The sequence below is a fragment of the Thamnophis elegans genome, chromosome 3 (assembly GCF_009769535.1).
Source record: "Thamnophis elegans isolate rThaEle1 chromosome 3, rThaEle1.pri, whole genome shotgun sequence".
In the NCBI taxonomy this organism is placed as follows: domain Eukaryota; kingdom Metazoa; phylum Chordata; class Lepidosauria; order Squamata; family Colubridae; genus Thamnophis; species Thamnophis elegans.
In genome coordinates, this window is record NC_045543.1 from 136,122,712 (window position 1) to 136,145,226 (window position 22,515).

General features: G+C 42.3%; 1 protein-coding gene across 1 annotated transcript in view; it reads right to left on the minus strand.

Annotated features, from left to right (window-relative positions):
• DCC (DCC netrin 1 receptor) overlaps window positions 1–22,515 on the minus strand; it is a 774,549-nt gene that overhangs the window by 22,953 nt on the left and 729,081 nt on the right. The window contains exon 26 of the mRNA XM_032213902.1: window positions 14,348–14,503. Within this exon, the coding sequence (XP_032069793.1) occupies window positions 14,348–14,503 (156 nt within the window). The remainder of the gene's footprint in view (window positions 1–14,347; window positions 14,504–22,515) is intronic.

Genomic DNA, 22,515 nt, shown 5'->3' on the forward strand with positions numbered 1-22,515 from the left:
AACCAATTCACTCACTGCCGCTTGGCCACCGCCATTTGGATTTTAGTGACTGCCCATGCACAGTTCACTGTAAATTGTTCTGCGCATGCATGCAGAACAATTTACACTGAACAGCATACATGCATGTAGCGCATGTCTGGCAAGTGCACATTGAACACGGGTTGCGAACCAGCAGTAATACCGGCAGCAATCCACCCCTGCCATAGATGTGGCCAAGATAGCTTCAGGATGAATTCTCTCCCCACCATGAATTGGGAAATATTTGATGAACATCTGAATATTAGCACTACTCTGTTGTAGCAGAGCTGTGTTGACCATAGTTGACAATGATGCTGTGATCATCATGTCATTCATAACTAGATCATTGTGTGAAACTGTCTTGTCAGATTTTCAGGCTACTAAAATTCATACCAGTCTTCCTACTCTATTGGCATATTGGAGCCCAAAACCTAAAAGGGACAACTGCAACACAATGCAGTGTTTAAAAAGTGAAAACACTGTGGAATTCACAGACGTTAAAATTCTCTCAATTCTTATGTCCTTGGGCATGGTTACTATTTGTTGTTGTTAGTTGTAAAGTCATGTCTGACCCATCACAACCCCATGGACAAGGTTCGTCTAGGCTTTCCTGTCCTCTACCATGCCCCGGTGTCCGTTTAAGCTCATGCCTACTGCTTCGGTGACCCCATCCAACCATCTCATTCTCTGTCATCCCCTTCTTCTTCTTTTGCCCTCATTTTTTCCCAGCATTAGGCTCTTCACCAGTGAGTCCTTCCTTCTCATTAGGTGGCCAAAGTATATCTTCAGGATTTGGCCTTCTAAAGAGCAGTCAGGGTTGATCTCCTCTAGGACTGCCCGGTTTGATCGCCTTGCAGTTCAAGGGACTTATTTAGTTACTGTTTAGTGGTCACACAACTCAGATGGAGAGTTTCCAAAACCCATATACCTTGGCTAGAACAGGGGTGTCCAACGCTTGCAGCTTTTAAGACTTTTGGACCTTAACTCCCCATGCTGGGGAATTCTGGGAATTTAAGTCCACAAGTATTAAAGTTGCTAAGGTTAGACATCCCTGAGTTAGAGGTTACCAGCACTCTGCTTCTTTATATACTGAGAAACGACTGTTGAGCTTTGGCTGGTTAGTCCCTTGTTTGTAAAAATAAAATAAAAATCACAGCTGGTGGTTCAAAATATCTAGGAAAGGGGGCAAAACACCGTTGGAAATATCCAGGCAACAAATACACATGAATGTAACTTTACCATTACCTCTAGCTCTACTTTTAAGCTCCTAATAATAGGCTATCTAAAGAGAACCCATTAAAGTGCAAGTGTTTCTGTTTTAATAATCTGGAGGCATTTCAGGAAGCCAAGGGCATTAACATTTGCCAGAGCTTTCTTTTATATACTTAAGCTCTTCTCATTCCTTTAATGGTTGGGGAACAAAGGTGCTTTTGCTTATTTGCTTCTTAGCAATCCTTCCAAATTAAACTATTGCTGAATTGCCTGTTCAAAATGATAATTTGTCTGGATTATACTTGTAAAGCTCAGAGGCCCTATAAATACGTTTGAAAAGTAGAAGAAGAATGATGCCTGTTTTGGTCCAAGTCTCAAACATTACTTCATCTCAGACCAATCACAGCACATGACCTCAAAGCAGGTAGCCGAAAGAGCCAGGAAAAACACCACCACCACCACCCAAAGAGCTGTAGAATTCGGAAATCGTCTGAACTAGTGATAGGAAATGTTCAACCTGTAGCAACGCTAAAGGCGGCATTTGATATATTCTTGGCTAGTGACATCATCAGTTTTTCTTTTTTTCCTGGGATTGCCAAGATACAAGGAAGCCTAACAAGCGTTTCAATCATTTCAGTGTTTGCAAAATGCAAATGCTTCTGCTTAACTCTCTCCAAATTGGGAGCCATGGAAATCAGAGTGAAGGGTGGAACTCAGCCAACATTTTCCTATTCAAACCGAATAGGATTTATAGGCTTCACCTTTCATCTGTGTTGCATTCTGGTTTGTCTCCAAAATTGGGGCAGGTTAAAAAAAAACATGTGTTTGGTTTCAATGTTTGCTTTGCTGAGAGAAGATTTGCAAGGTCTGTGGACTCAACAGCCTTTGTTTTCCAGAAATAGTAGAGTGGCCTCTTTCATCTTGGCTAATCACATTGCACGGTTACAGGACTCTTTCACTAAGCACCAAGAAAGCAGCCATTTGCTTTTCAAATAGTTTTAAGGCTGTTTTGAATGTGCTGGTCTTTGTTACAGAATAGGAGAAGAGATCCTAGAATCAAAGAGTTGAAAAGGTCACGGAATCCAGATTTCTCCCCATTAGGTAAAGGTAAAGGTTCCCCTCACAAATATGTGCTAGTCGTTCCTGACTCTAGGGGGCGGTGCTCATCTCCATTTCAAAGCAGAAGAGCCAGACGTCTCCATGGTCATGTGGCCAGCATAATTAAATGCCAAAGGCACACGGAATGCTGTTACCTTCCTACCAAAGGTTGCCCCTATTTTTCTACTTCCATTTTTACATACTTTTGAACTACTAGGCTGACAGAAGCTGGGACAAGTAACAGGAGCTCACTCCATTAGGTGGTGCTATGGAATCGAACCACCAAACTGCTGATGTTTCTGATGGACAAGCTCAACATCTTAGCCACTGAGCCACCACGTTCCCCCCTTCTGCTCATTACAAGAACCCAAATGAAAGCATCCCTGACAGATGACTTCTTGAAAACTGAATGCATCCAATAAAAGGGAGCCTACCACTGCAATGGTCTAGCAGTTAAGATGCTGGGCTGGTTGATTAGAAGATTGGCAGTGCAAGACCCAAATACTACATTTTGGGATTAGCTCCCATTCCTGCCCCAGTTCCTGCCCATCTAGCAGTTCCAAAACATGCAAATGCAAGTAGATAAATAAACTCCACGCTGGTAGAGAGATAACAATTTCTGTTCATCTGATCCCATGATTGGGAAAGTGTCTTTGGAAAATGCTGGCTCCCTTAGCTGGAAAACAGAAGTGAGCACTGGCTCCTAGAGTCAGATATGATTGGACAGGGAAATCCTTTACCTTTTTAAACCACTGATCTAGGTAATTTCTTCTGCTGTCTAATAGTTCATCAGATTTTTTTTTAATAATCTTCAGTTTGAATCTGCCTTTTTAAAAATTATATCCATATTCTGTGCCCTGCATTCTGGAATGAGAGTGAGTCCGTCTTGATTTTCTTTTTACACTTTAAAACTTGATACCAATCAAGTGTAATGTCAGATGGGCACTCACTAAAGTGTTGATATGCGTACCTTTTCTTGGCTAGCACTGTTGTTTCACAAAAATTGAAAGAGCATTTTTTTTTTCTTATTGGTACTAACGTCCATAACACAGTCGCCAGAGTGCAAAACACACAAGACCCATCCTTTCTTCTTCTGGATATATATGTATGTTCTGTGAAGCATTCTGAATTCCCCAAAGTCTTTTGTTTTGCAATAGTGGCGCATCTGTAGCTCAGGTGTAGGATGAGGGTGAAGTTTCCTTCTCTGAGTTTGTGGGTTGATTTCCAAGCCTTTTGTTGCCAGGCTAGATAATATCTTCAGGGAAGTTTAGGGGATGTCAATGCCAGTGTTCCTCTGCTTATAAGGGCTTCGGGTATCGGTGTGTTAAGTGAGGGTCTTGTGATGCATCAGGTGTGTGTCATCCGTGAGAGTCTTGTGATGGGTCTTGTGATAGGGAGGTTACATCAGGTCAGGGTTATTGGGAGGAGAACTGCGGGTGTGGGGGGATTGTGTTAAGGGTCGGTGCTGTCTCTGGTTGGCTGTGTGGTTGATTTGGATTCTGATGAGCTTGTAGGCTGGTTGTAGGTCTTTTAGATGAGTTAGATAATCAATGCCATTTTGGGCAAAATAGCCCAAAGTGCTACTCGTCACTTATAAAGCCCTTCATGGTATTGGACCTGGGTACTTGACAGACCGCCTGCTGCCAATTACCTCCCAAAGACCCATCAGATCTCACAGGGTCGGCCTCCTCCGGGTTCCGTCCACCAGCCAATGCCATCTGGCTACCACCCAGGGGAGGGCCTTCTCTGTAGCAGCTCTGGCCCTTTGGAATGAACTCCCCGCGGAGATCCGGACCCTCACCTCTCTCCAGGCCTTCCGGAAAGCCGTCAAAACCTGGCTGTGCCGGCAGGCCTGGGGTTGATGAGTTCCCCTCCCCTCTCGACTGGCATGGCTGTGTGATTTTCGTGTATTTTAATTATGTGTACTGTTGTTTATGTTCCCTTTCCCCTTTGAGTTGTTCGCCGCCCTGAGTCCCTCCTGGAGAAGGGCGGCATACAAATAAACCAAAACTAAACTAAACTAAAATAGCCTTTGGGATATCTGGGCAAAATAAAAGAATACATGCTTCCTTCAACTCAGAAACAAAGTATAAGGTACACTTCTTCATGACATGCATAGCTTTCTCTGTTCTTCCACCATCTTCTCTCTTTCACACGTACACTTTTCTTTAGCAATAGCAGTAGCACTTATATACCGCTTCATAGTGCTTTACAGCCCCCACTAAGCGGTTTACAGAGTCAGCCTATTGCCCCCAACAATCTGGCTCCTCATTTTATCCAACTCGGAAGGATGGAAGGCTGAGTCAACCTTGAGCCTTGTGAGATTCCAACTGCCAAAGTGCAGGCAGCCAGGTGTCAGCAGAAGTATCCTGCAGCACTCCCACTGTACCATCGTGGCTCAATGTATATAAGGATCTCTGTTTTCAGTCTGTTCAATCACATATAGAATGCTTAGCTTTTTTTCTTATAGGTACAGAAGATCTGGGTTGCTAAAATCTAAACTCTCATTTGATGGCAGCAAAGAAGTAGAAGTTTCTTTAGGCTTGCATGAGGTTTTATAGGAGTAGAGCCAAAAAAAATATATGAGAAGACCAGTGAGGTGGAGAACAGGTGAGTTTATCAGAGATGGGTGAATGGAAGGAACATTTAAAAGTCTGCAACAACGGCCTTGTTATTCAACGTGCAGGGGATTAAAACACATCCATCCTCAATATTTGAGAAAATACCATTCATATGTCTCCATAACACTCCTTTCGCACCCTGAAGCTGATCTATAGAACGAGATTACTTTGACAAAATAGCCACGTTTTCCCCCACCTAGCAAAAGGCATTAAAAAAAGAAGTCAATATAAAGCCATTATTTTGGACTATTGCTACCAGCCATTTTTGACAGTGGTCAATATGGCAGACAGGTTTAACACCTGAACTCTGCCTTTCTCTATAATTTTCTTCTCTTTCTCTTGCAGCAGATGGTGGAAAGGTTTGTTTTTTGCTGAGGGTGATTCCCCCCCTCCCCACCCACAGCCTTGATACCATCCACTCCTACCTCCCCATTTATCTAAAATAGATTTCAGAAACAGACAAAGAGAAATCCAAATATGGCCCATTGGGCAGAATGAATGGCTACACTCCACGACGAAGCTCTCTCTCTCTAATGTGATTCCACATGATGGATTTGAAGGGCGACTCTTTCCAATCAAAAGGATGTTCAGTCATGTAATAATGCAGGGCGAGTTACTTGTAACTGAGTTACTGCAACACACCATTTGTACTTGTCCACAAAGGGGTACGGATCTCAGCAACTTAGGTTAAAAATGTCTGCTGCATTTATCTAGCGCAGGGGGGTTAAACTCAAGACCTGCGGGCCAGATCCGGCCTGTGGGGTGTTTAGATCTGGCCTGCAGGGCCGGCCTAGAAACAGCAAAGGACCAACCGGCGATGCCTCTGCCAGAGAAATTGGGCTGGGGGGGGGTGGCAGTGGGCTAGCAAAACAAACTAAAAACAAAACAAAAGGAGAAATGTTTCCCCTTTTGCATTTGAGCATGCAAGAAGGGACCAGAAAGGGGAAAGGGAAAGAGGAAAGACAAAGAAAAGAAAAGAAAAGAAAAGAAAAGAAAGAAAGATTGGAAGCCGAGGTGGCACAGTGGTTAGAGTGAAGTACTGCAGGCCACTTCAGCTGACTGCTAACTGCAGTTCGGCGGTTCAAATCTCACCGGCTCAAGGTTGACTCATCCTTCCAAGATGGGTAAAATGAGGACCCAGATTGTTGGGGGCAATATGCTGACTCTGTAAACTGCTTAGAGAGGGCTGAAAGCCTTATGAAGCGGTATATAAGTCGAACTGCTATTGCTATTGCTAAGCCCTAAGACAGCAAGGAAGGAAAAATAAGGAAAGATAGACAGGAAGAAGAAAGGAGAATGAAGAGGGAAGGAAAAAGAAGAAAAGGAAGGAAGGAAGGAGGGAGGGAAGGAGATTATAATGAGAATGAAGGATGTCCTGCCTTAGCACTTGGCCACCACAGGTGCCCCTCACATGGGTCCTGTGCCACACCCACCATGCCCATGCCCATCCAAGCCATGCCCATCCAAGCCATGCCCAGCCTTGGCTCTCCAAGGTCAAACACAGCCATGATGTGGCCCTCCATGAAATCAAGTTTTACACGCCTGATCTAGTGTGCCACTGCTTTGCCAATTAATTTATACAATCATTGGTTTTAGCCATTGGCTTCTCCAGCTTGCCCTGATTTTGGCCACCTGAATTTTTTTCTGCAATTTGGAAAAACATCAAGACTACATCTTTCCCCTTGATAACTCTTCACGGGCAAGTTTGTAATCTGCCTAGTTTCATACTCCCATCATCTTTAAATCTAGTCACTGTTTCCTTGGACTGTGGCATTTGCTATTTCAGTCTGGAATATCTTACTAAGCCATTTAGAACATAGAATAAGAGTGTTGGAAAGGATCTTGGAATTTTTTTTAGTCCAAACTCCTGCTCAAGCAGGAGACCCTATATCATTCTGGACAAATGGCTGCCCAGTCTCTTTTTGAAAGCCTCCACTGATGGAGCATCCACAGCTTCTGGAGGTGAGCCATTCTACTGATGAATTGTTCTTATTGTCAGGAAATTTCTCTTCAGTTTTAGATTGGGTCACATTTCAATCAATTTTAACTGCCCTGACATCAACTGGGAAACAAACGCTGCACCAAGTGGAAGATCCAACAGGTTCCTAACAAACCTAGCAGACAACTTTGTTTCCCAAAAAATAGAGAAGGGAACAAGGGGATCAGCCATATTGGACTTGATTCTCACTAACAGAGAGGAAATGATAGAAGGTGTTGAAGCCACAGGAACCTGGGGGCAAGTGACCATGCAATATTGGAATTCAACATTATGCAAACACAAGTAGTAGAACAAAGTCAAACTAGAGTCTTGGACTTTAAGACAGCTATTTTCAATAAACTTAGAGAGAGCTTGGGAACAATTCCATGGATGAGAATCCTCGAGGGGAAAACAACTCAAGAAGCTTGGGAAATTTGAAAAATTAGATTACAAAAGCCAAGTCTAGCACAATACCAATGAAGAAGAAAAGTAACAGCTCCCAAAAGAAACCAGCATGGCTGCATAAAGAACTCTCTGACAAATTAAAAGACAAAAAACATATGTATAAAAAGTGGAAAGGAGGGGACATAACTAAGGCAGAATATAAGCAAATAGTCCGAGCATGTAAAGATGAAGTGAGGAAAGCTAAGGCTCACAATGAAGAAAGGCTTGCCACAAAAGTAAAAAATAACAAAAAAAGGTTCTTCCAACATGTTAAAAACAAGACAAAAAGTTAAGGAAACAATTGGTCCATTGCTGGGAGAAAATGGCAAGAAGGTGACAAGCAACAGGGAGAAAGCAGAACTATTTAACTCAGGTTTTGCATCTGTCTTTACACAAAGGGATAAAACAGTCCAACCTATCAAAAACAGCACCACAAAAATCAGATTAAAAATACAAGTTGAAATAGGGAAGAAAATGGTAAGTGAGCACCTGTCTACCCTAGATGAGTTCAAATCACCAGGACCGGATGGATTACACCCTAGGATTCTGAAGGAACTGGCAGACGAGATCTCAGAACCACTGAATTATATCTTTCAGAGATCCTGGAGCACCAGGGAACTACCAGAGGACTGGAAAAGAGCTGATGTGGTTCCCATCTTCAAAAAAGAGAAAAAAACAAATCCAGGAAACTACAGACCTATCACCCTGACCTCAATACCAGGAAAGATTCTGGAAAAGATAATCAAGCAATGAATTAGCGAATATCTGGAAAGAAACAAAGTAATAGCCAAAAGCCAACATGGGTTTGTCAAAAACAGATCATGCCAGACTAATTTAATTGCATTCTTTGATAATGTGACAAAATTAGTGGAGGAGAGGAATGCCATAGATATAGTTTACTTGGACTTCAGTAAGGCATTTGATAAGGTAGACCATAACCTACTACTAGATAAAGTAGAAGAATGTGGGTTAGACAGCATCACCACCGGATGGATTTGTAACTGGCTGACCAACCGCACTCAACGTGTAGTCCTCAATGGAACTGCATCATCATGGAGGGAAGTATGGAGTACCCCAAGGTTCTGTTTTGGGCCCAGTACTCTTCAACATCTCCATCAATGATTTGGATGAGGGGAAAATGTGGAACTCATCAAATTTGCAGATGACACCAAGCTGGAATAGCCAACACTCCAGAAGGTAGGCTAAAGATACAGAAGGATCTTGACAAACTTGAACATTGGGCACTATCTAATAAAATGAAATTCAATGGTGAAAAGAGTAAGGTTCTACATTTAGGCAACAAAACCGAAATGCACAGGTACAGTATAGGTGGTACCTTGCTCAACAGTAGTAACTGTGAAAGGGACCTTGGAGTCCTAGTGGACAACCATTTAAATATGAGCCAGCCGTGTGCAGCAGCTGCCAAAAAAGCCAACACAGTTCTAGACTGCATAAACAGAGGGATAGAATCAAGATCACGTGAAGTGTTAATACCACTTTATAATGCCTTGGTAATGCCACACTTGGAATACTGAATTCAGGTTTGGTCACCACGATGTAGAAAAGATGTGGAGACTCTAGAAAGTGTGCAGAGAAGAGCAACAAAGATGATTAGGGGACTGGAGACTAAAACATATGAAGAACGGTTGTAGGAACTAAGTATGTTTAGTTCAATGAAAAGAAGGACTAGGGGAGACATGATAGCAGTGTTCCAATATCTCAGGGGTTGCCACAAAGAAGAGGGAATCAAACTATTCTCCAAGGCACCTGAGGGCAGAACAAGAAGCAATGGGTGGAAACTAATCAAGGAGAGAAGCAACTTAGAACTGAGGAGAAATTTCCTGACAGTTAGAATAATTAATCAGTGGAACAACTTGCCTCCAGAAGTTGTGAATGGTCCAACACTGGAAGCCTTTAAGAAGATGTTGGATAGCCATTTGTCTGAAACAGTATAGGGTTTCCTGCCTAGGCAGCAGGTTGGACTAGAAGACCTCCAAGGTCCCTTCCAACTCTGCTATTGTATTGTATTATTGTATTGTATAAGCCCAAACATTGTTGCTGCTGGTTTGCATTGGAACATCTAATGTGACAGAGACTTCAAAAATATTGATGTTTCTTTTCAAAAAAAAAATCTTTGTCTGTAGGATTAACAGGGCATAAAAGACAGGAAAAAGATATAGCGTAAAGTTCAGGGTGAGCTCTTTTGGGATTCCTGAAGTAGTTTCTAACCAAGCATGGGGAAAGTAAGAAAAGCACTTACTTGATGAGTTAGTTACATGTCAATGATAATACATTGTTTTCCTCTGATTGCTTATGAGCACATCATGCTTTAAGAAGGAAAGGAGTCCAGACACCAGGTGTACCATTGGTAACAACTAGATAAATTTAATCAGGAGAATAATCTTTCTCCCAGTTCACAGTTTGTCAAGTAGAAAGAAAAAGACTTCCCACTCCTTTGAATGATTGCAAAGGGAGACAAGGTGAAGGCTAGAGAAGATCTTCTTCAATCTATTTCTATCTATCTATTCTATTATCTATCTATCTGTCTGTCTGTCTGTCTGTCTGTCTGTCTGTCTGTCTGTCTGTCTGTCCGTCCGTCCGTCCGTCCATCCACCGTCCATCCATCCATCATCTCTCCTCTCTCTGTCTATCTTTCTACTATCTATCTATCTATCTATCTATCTATCTATCTATCTATCTATCTATCTATCTATCTATCATCTATCTATCTATCTGTCCATCCGTCCGTCCGTCCATCCATCCATCCATCCATCCATCCATCCATCCATCCATCCATCCATCCATCCATCCATCCATCCATCCATCATCTCTCTCTCTCTCTCTCTCTCTCTCTCTCTCTCTCTCTCTCTCTCTCTCTCTCTCTCTCTGTCTATCTATCTATCTATCTATCTATCTATCTATCTATCTATCTATCTATCATCTTACAGGCATATAAAAGGATGTATGTATGTTTGTATGTATGTTCCAGCATAACTCTAGAATGCCTTGACCAATTTCAACCAAACTTGGTATACAGATGATATACCTTCTGGAAACAAATACTGGTGGTAAGACACCACTGGGGTCTGTGTCTCTCTGTGTGTATGTGTATGTGTGTTCCAGCATAACTCTGGAACACCTGGCCCGTTAAGGAGAGCGAGCACGGCACCCTAGAGCAGAAATTGTTTGTGACTTCATGGGAGGGAGAAGGGAGAGCCTGGGCCCTTAAGGAGAGTGAGTGTGGGGTCCTAGATCAGCAATTATTTGTGATGTCAGTTCCTTTGCAGATTCCTCTGGAAACCCAGCCATGACGTTCGCCCTCCAGTGGACCAATGGGGAAGCACCTGATGGATTTGGGGCAAAGTGCCAGGATCATAGACAGAGCGGAAAAGAGGAGTGCATAGGAGGGGGAAGGGAGAGGAGAGAAATGATGGGCATGGGAGTAGGGGGAAGAAAGACGCCTGTCAGACAAATGACATCTATAAATACCAGGGCAATGCCGGGTCATTACCTAGTCAAGAATAAATAAGAACTTCTGCTAGGGTTTCCTTCAGAAGGAAAGAAGAGCAATTCTTAAGATTTTTAAAAATTGCCCATGTGCTTCTCGCTATTCTTTCACTGATAAATGGGTACAGAAAGGACAAATTGTTTGATTTTTCCAAAGGAGAAGCTCTCTGTTTTATCTCTGTTTCTCATTTATTTCCAATCTTAAATTAATTCATTCTTGTTGGGATTCTACAATTATTTGAGAATTAAAAACAGATGCAAACAAACATTTGTGTTCATTTCTCTTCGTATAATCATTTCCCCCTTTCCCCTTAACAATATTATACATACATACAGATAGACATATAGTGATTGTGTGTGTGTGTGTGTGTGTGTGTGTGTGTGTGTGTGTGTGTGTGTGATGGTGCAGAGGTTAGAATGCAGTATTGCTATTATTTCTCTCCCAGTATATGCACTGTTATATTCTTTAATACCGAAAGGAAGGCATAACAAAACTCAGAGAAATGAGGATTTTCAAAGATAACCGAAGATAATTTTCAGATACTTATGAAATTTTTACACTCAGTAAATTTATCCAAAAAGGCAAAGAAAACGTCTCTTGCAAGATCCAGCTTTTACATTAGGCAATGCAAAGGCAGGGCAGGAACAGAGCAGAAGATACAAAGGGCAACTCAATTATTTGTAAATGCATTACTTGAGAAGGCACTATATGGAATGAATAAAAGCTGATAAAAATGGTCAAATTCACATAGGCTACCACATACAAAAGGTACTTTTTGACTGGTATGACTTATTTCTCTGCTATTCTTTACTTGGCCAAGAGCCAAACCTAATAGGGCACCCTTTTAACTTCATAGATACTTAATGGTTTTCCTAATTCCTAACACTCAGGGAGATGGAAAATAATTGACGTAGTCACAGTACCTAATGCAGCAACATGTCAAAACTTGAGGAATGTTGAAGGTATTTAACCATATTATACCAATACCCTGCTTGCATTATTTGTCACCGGTATTATTATTGTAATGCGCTCTACATGGGGCTGCCCTTGAAGAGTGTTCGAAGACTCCAATTAGTCCAGAATGCAGCCGCGCGAGCGATTGTGGGTGCACCAAGGTACACCCACGTTACACCTATCCTCCGCGAGCTGCACTGGCTACCTATTAGTCTCCGAATCCGCTTCAAGGTGCTGGTAGCTACCTATAAAGCCCTACATGGCATCGGACCTGGGTACCTAAGAGACCGCCTCCTGCCGATTACCTCTCTCAGACCAATTAGATCGCATAGGTTGGGTCTCCACCGGATTCCATCTGCCAGCCAATGTCGGCTGGTGACTCCCCGGGGGAGAGCCTTCTCTGTTGCAGCTCCGGCCCTCTGGAACGAGCTCCCTGTTGAGATCCGGATCCTTACTACCCTCTCGGCCTTCCGCAAAGCCACCAAGTCCTGGCTGTTCCAGCAGGCTGGAGGGAGCTGAGAAGCATCTACCTCCACAGAAATTGTGAATGTTGGTTTTGTTTTTAATATGTTGTCTTTGTCTTGTTCCCCCCTTTCCCTTGTCTTTTGTGAGCTGCCCGGAGTCCTCCGGGAGTGGGCGGCATACAAGACAAATAAATAAATAAATAAATAAATAAATAAATAATAATAATAATAATAATAATAATAATAATAATAATAATAATAATTTTAATAATAATAATAATAATAATTAATAATAATAATAATTCTTTGCAAAGAAGCTGACGAAACTGTTGATCACATACTCAGCTGCTGTAAAAAAATCGCGCAGACTTATTATAAATTGCGGCACAATTCAGTAGCACAAATGATCCATTGGAATTTGTGCAAAAATTATAATATTAAAACAGCAACAAACTGGTGGGAACATCAGCCTGAAAAAGTCACCGAAAATCAGATGGTCAAGATCTTGTGGGATTTCCGTATACAAACCGACAAAATACTGGCGCATAATACACCAGACATCACACTGGTTGAGAAAAATAAGGTCACAATCATAGACATCGCAATACCAGGTGATAGTAGGGTCGCCGAGAAGGAACATGAAAAAATCGCAAGATACCAGGACTTAAAAATCGAAATTCAACGACTATGGCACAAACCAGCAGTGGTAATTCCAGTGGTAATTGGCACACTGGGTGCTATTCCAAAAGCACTGGAATTACATTTAAAACAGTTAAAAATTGACAAAATCACCATCAGTCAAATGCAAAAAGCCGCACTGCTTGGATCTGCACGCATATTATGAAAATACGTTACGACATCCTAGGCCCCTGGGTGGGGCCCGACTAGTAACCAATGCCAAATCCGGCGAAACAACTGGCCGCTGTGATACAATTGTACAACAACAACAATAATAATAATTTGTAAGACAAGCCAGGAAGTGTGAACATGGTTCTAGGTTTTAAGTCATATTGTGCTAACATGTGCATTAAGGGGGAAAAGATAGAACATTGGAAACAACTGGAGCAAAATCTGACATAAAATATCTTGTACAATTGGAAGTATCTAACCATCAATTGCTGAAAAACTAAGGAAGCCTGGAGTTGCAAGGATTTTAGTAGAAGTTTAGTAGATGTTGCATTTACTTAGTAATGGGAGGTGCTCAGTGGTGGGATCCTACCAGTTTAACAACCAGTCCGGTGATCGCACATGCACTCCATGCATGCATGCACCTGGTGCATGCTGCACATGTGTGCACAGTTTTGAAACAACTTACCTTCTGCATTACTGCTTGGGAGGAAAATAGTTGAGGTGCGGCAATCCGTTCTACTGCACAACTCAGCTAAGAGGATATAGCTCAGTAAAGTACGAGGGTGAGTGGGTGGGCCCAGCTAATAGTCAGAGCGAATCGGTTCACTCACAGCTGAGTGTTGGAGCTACCAGTTTGCCTGTACCGGTCCAAACTGGTAGAATCCCACCCCAGTGGCAGTGGTGAAATTCAGCCAGTTCTATCCGGTTTAGGCAAACCGGTAGTGCTAGCGGTGAGATTTTCCGTCCATCCGCCCAGACGTCATCACATCCGGTTCTTGACGCTTTGTGCATGTGTGCGCTCACATTTGTGAACCAGTAGCAAAGGTAAGTTGATTTCATCCCTGCCTGGAGGTGCTGGTGCTGGAATGAAGAATGAGGACTTTCCATATTTAAAATGTTTCTTATGTGATAAAAGGTAAGAAATCAGTAGAAATCATCATGCAGCCCATTCGTATTGTTATTATAAAATATGTAGAGAAGGAAGGATGATTAATTTCTCAGCCGGCCTGCACATCTCCAACATAAGCACTTACCTCCAAATGCAAAGCTGTTCCTTCCACCTTTTCCATCTGTTCTTGTGGTTCAAGGAAGAAGCCATCTCCCTCTCAAATCAGTTTTCGAGACAGATTGCCTTGTGGTTTCTGTGTCTTACATATTTCTCCACCCTACTGAAGTTAGAATTAAGCAAGACTCTACTTACTTCTCCCTGTTCCAAAGGTCCGTTCCACTGTAAGTGTTGGGAATGGCACAGGACGGAGAGTGAACTGAGGGTGTGGATATCCACAGGTGGGGGATGGCAGGATTCCTGGATACTGGGCACTTTCTAGTGTTGGCACTGGGATGGCACTGACAACAGCTGGAGAGAAAAAAATGGAGTCCAGTCACTTGTGCTGAACCATCATTATGAAAACACAGAGTTTATCCCAGAAATTGGGTGGAGAATTTTTCAGAATTTTCCCGAAAGGCAATGAGCATACTTAATACTCCTCCTTCCTCATATTTTCTCCACAACGGCAGCCTTATCAGGTGAGTGGCCTGAGAAAGAGTTACAATCCCAAGGTCACTCATCTGGCTTTCATACCTAAGGCAGGACTAGAACTCTCAGTCTCCTGGTGATGGGCCCAAAATCACCCAGCTGGTTTTCATGCCTCGGGATCAACTAGAACTCATAGTCTCTTGGTTTCTACACTAGTGACTTAACCACTGGACCAAACAGGCTAATATCAGTGATGTGCAGGGAAGCTGATAAATATTGTGGTTTTATGTGGGAAGGTGCTATTTTTCTCAGGCTGGCATTGGGTGAGGACTTGCAACATGCCACTTGACTGAAACATAATTATGATTTTAGAGATTCTAGCTCACACTCTCCTGCTGTCTTGAAGGAAATAAATCTAAACTATGCCATCAAATTAAGCTCGACTATTTAAAAGAAAGAGACACATGATGGATTAAGTCCCAGATGAAGTTGATGCTATTTATTATAAAAACAGATCAATTAGTGCTTATTTCTAGTTGAAAATGTCCTCCAAATTAAGAGCAAAGTGTGATTTAATGGCAACTAATAATTGGAAGATACCCAAGTGCTATCAAATCAATGACTATTGCAAGAGAATACATTTAAAGTATGAGATTAATTTTCTCTTTTTTTAAAAAAAAAAGTAAGGAGAAAAGGAGCTATCATGTTTCACTGCTTTGCTTTATTTCTCTATGTTGGTCTGTCAGAATTGGAGCAGTACATACTTCAGTTACATCTCAGGCACCAAAAAAGAGAGAAAGAGACTGGGAGGTGAAATACATTTCAATTATTCCATTCTGAACGTAGCATTATGGTTTTTAAAAAGTGTATTTTTATTTCATATCCATAATCATTTTACGGTCACTGTGATACAGTTATGCAAATATTATCGCTAATAATACTGCCGCCGTAATCAAGGGCACATCAGTTTAATGGTTTGTCCCCCATTACTGTGTATAAGTGTTTTATGAGTATTGTTATTACTGTGTTGCTGTTAAAATTGTTAAGAAAAAATAAATGTTTGCATTTTCTGAATAAGTACATCCATTCAGTTTCACTTCTGTAACACAAAGGCAGTTCTTTAGCCAGTTTTAGCTTTGAGTAAAACTATAGTTAAAAATATCACACCCAGTTCCTCTACAAAGGCACAACAATTAGAGAAGAAGAATAACACAAATATGTGCAAACTATTATCTGATAAGCTTTAAATTGTGAGTCTGCTAGAAGATAACATCTCCCAAAGATGAAAGACACTTGGAAGAGAGAAACCTCCATTTGGTGGGATGGACTTGAAAAAGAGAAAGTTCTTTGAAAAATTGTAAATTAGCATAGTATCCTTGGCAGAATGGCGTTCCAGATATGAAAATCATATTCAGGTCATAATCCTGTGATAGCGAACCTATAGCACGCGTGCCACAGGTGGCACGCAGCACCCTCTCTGTGGGCATGCAAGCTAGTTCAGCTCCACCTCACATGCATGCATGCCTCACCGATGCAGAGGGTGTGCGTGCATGTGCGGTGCACATGCGGGGATGCATGTGCATGCATGGGACCCTGCACACATTCATGGGGGTGAAGGCATACAGGGGGATGCATGCGAATGTGTGGGGGTGGGGCATATGTGGGGGAGGGCACATGTGTGTGCATGGGAACCGGGGCAAATGGCACTTCAAAACTCTCCGGAGAGAAGTTGAGTGCAGAACTTTTCAGAATTCCTCCAGAAGGAAACAGGGTCAAAAAATTTCCAAGGGAGGGGAAGCCTCCCTCAGTAATAGCACTAGCATTGCTATTGAAACTGATTCATGGGGACTGATTGTTGGGGGAAATCTGCTGACTCTTTAAGCCACTTTGAGAGGGCTGCACAGCATAATGAAGTGGCATATAAGTCTAAGTACTATTGCTATTATTTCTCTCCCAGTGTATGCACTGTTCTTTTATACCCAAAGGAAGGCACCACAAAACTCAGAGAAATGAGGATTTTCAAAGCTAACTAAAGAGATTTTCAAAAATAACTGAAGAGAATTTTCAGATACTTATGAAATTTTGACCCTCAGTAAATTTATCCAAAAAGGCAAAGAAAACGTCTCTTGCAAGATCCAGCTTTTACATTAGGCAATGCAAAGGCAGGGCAGGAACAGAGCAGAAGATACAAAGGGCAACTCAATTATTTGTAAATGGGTTACTTGAGAAGGCACTATATGGAATGAATAAAAGCTAATAAAAAGGGTCAAATCCACATAGGCTACCCCAGACAAAGGTGCTTCTTTGACTGGGATGACTTATTTCTCTGCCCTTCCTTACTTGGCCAAGAGCTAAGCTTTAATAGGGTGCCTTTTTAACTTCATAGATACTTAATGGCTTTCCTAATTCCTAACACTCAGGGAGGAGGAAAATAATTGACGTGGTCATAGCACCTACACCCGCATAGAGAAGATACATTGGATGCTTCATCACAACAAAATACAAGAACATCACACTCAGCTTTGGAGTATGTAAAGCAATTTCCCTTCTACTTTCAATAGCAAATTCAGTGAGAACAGTGGGGTAGTAAGAGAAGGGGAATTCATTCATTCATTCATAAATTAATATTTATCTTTAGAATTTATGATGCTTAAATCTATGTTTGACAGAGATACAACTCAAAAAGTATGCAACCTAATTGATATTAGTGAAGGCAATTCTCAATCTGCTAGTGCTAGAGTAATTAACACATTAAACTACAATTTACTAGTCATGAGTCAGAGTAAATGTTGGCCAGTTTTTTCCTTCATAATGTCAGACCTACTCAACAATTTGAGAATCATGAAAGTGGTGTCTAATTATGAAATACTCATTTGTGATTTTTTTTTTTAGTTGGAGTTAGAGTTTTTCCTAATTTGAGCAGACCAAAACCATCCCAGGTCTTTGTGATACAACATCAACCATCTCAACAATAATTGGCATCACTAGCAATTTCTTCCCATTTTCCAATCCCTGCTCTTCAACATTACTGTCTCTTGCAATGGCTTCAGCAATAAAGTATGCTCTGTTCTAGGTATCAATCTGTCTGAATTTTAAAACCCCATAACTTTTAGTGTCATTCCCAAGGACTTCATATGTGATTTCATGCTTCCAGTAATTCTTATTGATGGTAAATTGGCACCTAACATAAAAGTCAGTGCAGTATTTTCCCAACTTCTTAATGTCTATTTTTTAAAAAACTAAGCTATGCAATTTTGCTGTATTCATTTAATGTATGATCAAATGTTTCAATACATAGTTTGGCACAAGTTGCATCTACTATCCCAGCTGGGTATTATTTCTGCCTCAAATAATAGTAATAAAAACAACTACAATAATTCTATTTGTCCAAATGAATATCACATTGGCTGTTGACTCTAATGATTGGGTCATAGCCAAAGATTAATTTTTTGTTGTTAGTTGCGAAGTTGTGTCCGACCCATTGTGACCCCATGGACAATGTTCCTCCAGGCCTTCATGTCCTCTACCATCCTCTGGAGTCCATTTAAGCTCACGTCTACTGCTTTGGTGACTCCATCCAACCACCTCATTCTCTGAGGTCCCCTTCTTCTTTTGCCCTCAATCCTTCCCAGCATTAGGTTCTTCTCCAGGGAGCCCTTCCTTCTCATTAGGTGGCCAACGTACTTGAGTTTCATCTTCAGGATCTGGTCTTCTAAAGAGCAGTCAGGGTTGACCTCCTCTAGGACTGACCAGTTTGATTGCCTTGCAGTCCAAGGAACTTACAGGAGTCTTCTCCAGCACCAGAGTTCAAAGGCCTCAATTCTTTGGTGCTCACCCTTTTCTTATGGTCCAAAAGATTGATTAAGTGCCATCAATTCCAACCTAGTTCTAACTAGAACTGAGGAGAAATTTCCTGACAGTGAGAACAATTAATCAGTGGAACACTTGCCTTCAGAAATTGTGATTGCTCCAACACTAGAGGTTTTTAAGGAGAGATTGGACAACCATTTGCCTGACAAGGTATAGGGTCTCCTGTTGAAGCAAGAGGTTGGACTAGAAGATTTCCAAGCTCCCTTCCAACTCTGTTATTCTGTTTTTTTTCCCAACTTATTGTCAACTCTTGGTTACCACATAGGTAACCATAACCAAGGCCCCAAGAGGTATTGAGGTACCACTGTAAATATATCTTGCTCCATGTAGCGCAAAATTAGAATGATCAAGTGTAGTAGTGTTAACTTCCGTAACAAGAGCCAGCAAAGTTTTGAAGTAGTAATCAATCAATTAGTAGTTCTATCTCTGCATTTCCCAAACTGTGAGGGGTATCTCTCTTAGGGAGGTGCAAACAAAGTCCAAAGGAAGTGCAAAGATGGATTTACAATAAATTCTATCTATCTATCTATCTATCTATCTATCTATCTATCTATCTATCTATCTATCTATCTATCTATCTATCTATCATCTATCTATCTATCTATCTATCTATCTATCTATCTATCTATCTATCTATCTATCTATCTTTATATCTATATCTATATCTATATCTATATCTATATCTATATCTATATCTATATCTATATCTATATCTATATCTATATCTATATCTATATCTATATCTATATCTATATCTATATCTATATCCATCCATCCATCCATCCATCCATCCATCCATCCATCTATCTATCTATCTATCTATCTACATTTGTTTTCATCTATTTCAAGGAGGTAGAATTTTGTTCTTAATTCGGAGGCCGGACCTGTACCTCCAAGACACTAGTCCAAAAAAGACATCCTGGCATTTTGTAATACTGAACAAATAATAATTGCTCATCTGATGCATATTAAAATCAGGGCAATCTTGCTCAAATGGATGGGAGTCAAAATTTTAAGCACATTTTATTCATGCTGTGAAATTAAATTAATGACACTTCCAGTCAGATCCTTTCCCTCAGCTAACATGGCTGTGATTATTAGGTTCATAACCTGTTGAACTGATTGCTGAAAATGCAGCATTTATTCTCCGATGAGACGACTACAACACTTGATGGCATTCTTTGCTAAGAACTTCTAGTCTGAATGTATTCTAATGGATCTACTTCTCTTTTTTTCCCATCTGCATTTCCAAAAGAGAAAGAAGGCTGGGATTCTTTCCCTGCTGCTAAATTCAAGTACAAATTGTCTAGAGAAGGGGGTCAAACTCAAGACTCCTGGGTGCTTACATCTGGCCCACGTAGCCACCCTGGAAACAGCGAAGGACCGGCCCATGGTGTCTCTGCCATGGTGCCTCTCCCAGTCTCCATTTTTGGCCATGTCAGTCTCTTGAAGTCCTCTGCCAGTGGAAACAGAGCACAGTGAGGGCCATATCAGGGGTGGGTTCTGGCAGAGACTACTGCTGGGTAGCTCAGGGATGTGATGCGCATGCTTGTTCTTGATGTGTGCTGTGTATTCATGCGCAGTATAACTAAAATAGCTCTGTGCATGTGCAGAAGCAAAAAACAAGATGGAAAGGACTGGTTTGGGGGTGGGGCAGGCCTGGGTCGCTGCCAGTTCCAGCGACTACTGGTTCAGTTGAACTGGGCCGAACCAGTAGGAACCCACCACTGGGCCACATCCTTTGTTTTCGCTGGCAGGGGGTGCAGGAAGCCGTCACTTCTAAAAATGGAGCTCGGGAGCTCATTTTGCTGGCAGAGCTGACACCACAGGTGTCCCTGACACAAGTGACATCAAATGGCCATGCTGCTCCCCCCCCGGTCACACACACCCAGCCCCCAGTGGTCATATGCAACCCTGATGTGGCCCTCTGTGAAATTTGACACCTCTGGTCTAAAGAATTGTGGACTTTTTTTTCAAAAAGCAGAAGCACAATTACTGCAAATAAATATTCACACCACCACCGCCTTTAAAGCGATGGTACATAAAGACTGATTTCGAGGAACGAACAAGATGATTAATTCTTTTTGAGAAAGCATTTGTGCATCTGAGTGTATGTGTGTACATGCCCAGAAAAGGGATAAGATCATGTCATTAAAATAACTGACAGCTGTCTTCAGATTAGCTCTGGGCCTTTTATTTGACAAATGGATAAATAAGTTTGCAACCACTGAGTGCCAAAGCTGTCTCTCGTGACAGGCTCAGTGGTAGCCCAGCTGATTTATGGTGGCAGAAGTGAACAAAGACACAAATTCATATTGTCCAATTATAAGTTCTGCTGCTACAAAACAATTACAAACTAGAGAAGCAGATTGGATTTCTAGGCTGTTTCTCTTCAATAATCCAAACCCTTTGTATGAATACGCCACTTTTTCACCTCTGGGTAATCTTTTTGATGGTGTTTGGGTGCGAGCTGAATGTTTCTACCATTTTCAAAGTTGTTTTGCGCAATTTTATAAAAATATGCTACTGGCTTGCATGTCCTCTGCTTCTCTTCATTCAAAATTTCTGCTGTGAGCTATTGATTTCAAGCTTGTTACTTTTAATTCATGTTGTGAGCTGCAAAGCAAATTAAAGTTTGTTGGTGCAACTGGCAGGAAATCCAGGGCAGAAGCACAGGGGCCTTTCTTTCCCATATCGATATACTACTAAAATTCTTCTGTCTGTTTGATACCTTGTAAGCTTCAATTGGACAAAACAGTGCATCATAAAATAACAATTTTTGAGTCAAAATATCTCAAATGGATTACCATAACTTGCTGGAGAAGATTGATGCAAGTTCCTTGCACTGCAAGGAGATCCAATCGGTCAGTCCTAGGGGAGATCAACCCTGACTGCTCTTTAGAAGGCCAGATCCTGAAGAAGAAACTCAAATACTTTGGCCACTTAATGAGAAGGAAGAACTCAATGGTAAAGAGCCTAATGCTGGGAAAAATTGAGGGCAAAAGAAGAAGGGGACAACAGAGAATGAGGTGGCTGGATGGAGTCACTGAAGCAGTAGGCGTGATCTTAAATGGACTCCAGAGGATGATAGAGGACAGGAAGGCCTGTAGGATAAGGTGACCAGACGTCCCGCTTTTGGCGGGACGCCCCCGCTTTTTAATGCATTTTCCCACGTCCCGCACACTTTTTTAAAAAGCACGCTTTTTTTGGTGCTTGCAGCTCCCGCCCATCAGCTGCTAGCTTGCTGGGCTGGCTCATCGTTCTGTTCTCTATCCTACCTACCTACAAATTTAAGCCAGCCCAGCCTTCTGCTCACTGATTGGATTGGCCTGGACTCCAGCCAATCAGTGAGCTGGCTGGGATGGAAAACGCGGCGTGCTTAAAGTAAGTGATGGGCGGGGCGAGTGAGCAGGGGGGGTGGCGGGATCGCCGCCCGCTGCACTGCAGCTGACTCACCCCGGGCCGGGCGGGCTGGGAGGCTCTGGGCATCCGGGCGGGAAGAGCGCAGAGAAAGGCAGAGCGGCGCACGACGCGACTCTGCTATTTCTGCTGGAGGAGTCCCTAGATAGGGAAGGCGGGTGGCGAGGCAGAGCAAGGGAGCGCAAACGGCGGATCCCGGGCTCATATGCAGAGGGAGCTCTCCAGGCACAGGAGCGCTGGAAAAGTGCTCCGCTCATGCACCCACCGGGACGGAGCACGCTCGCTTGCTCCAGCCCTGTCTGCCGGCACGACTTTGAAGTGTTGGCTTGCCGCTTGCCTTCCACGTCGGCCCGCGCGGAAGGCAATCCAGCCCTTTCAAAGTCATGCCGGCAGTTTAGGACTCACCCGCCATTCAGCGAAACATCTTTAGCTGAATGGCGGCCGAGGGGCACGCTAAAGTGCCGGCATGAGTTTGAAGGGCTGGCTTGCTGCTTGCCTTCCACGTCGGCCCGCGCGGAAGGCAATCCAGCCCTTTCAAAGTCATGCTGGCAGTTTAGAACTCGCGCCGCCGCTTCTTCTTCTTCCCCGGCCTTCCCAGTTAG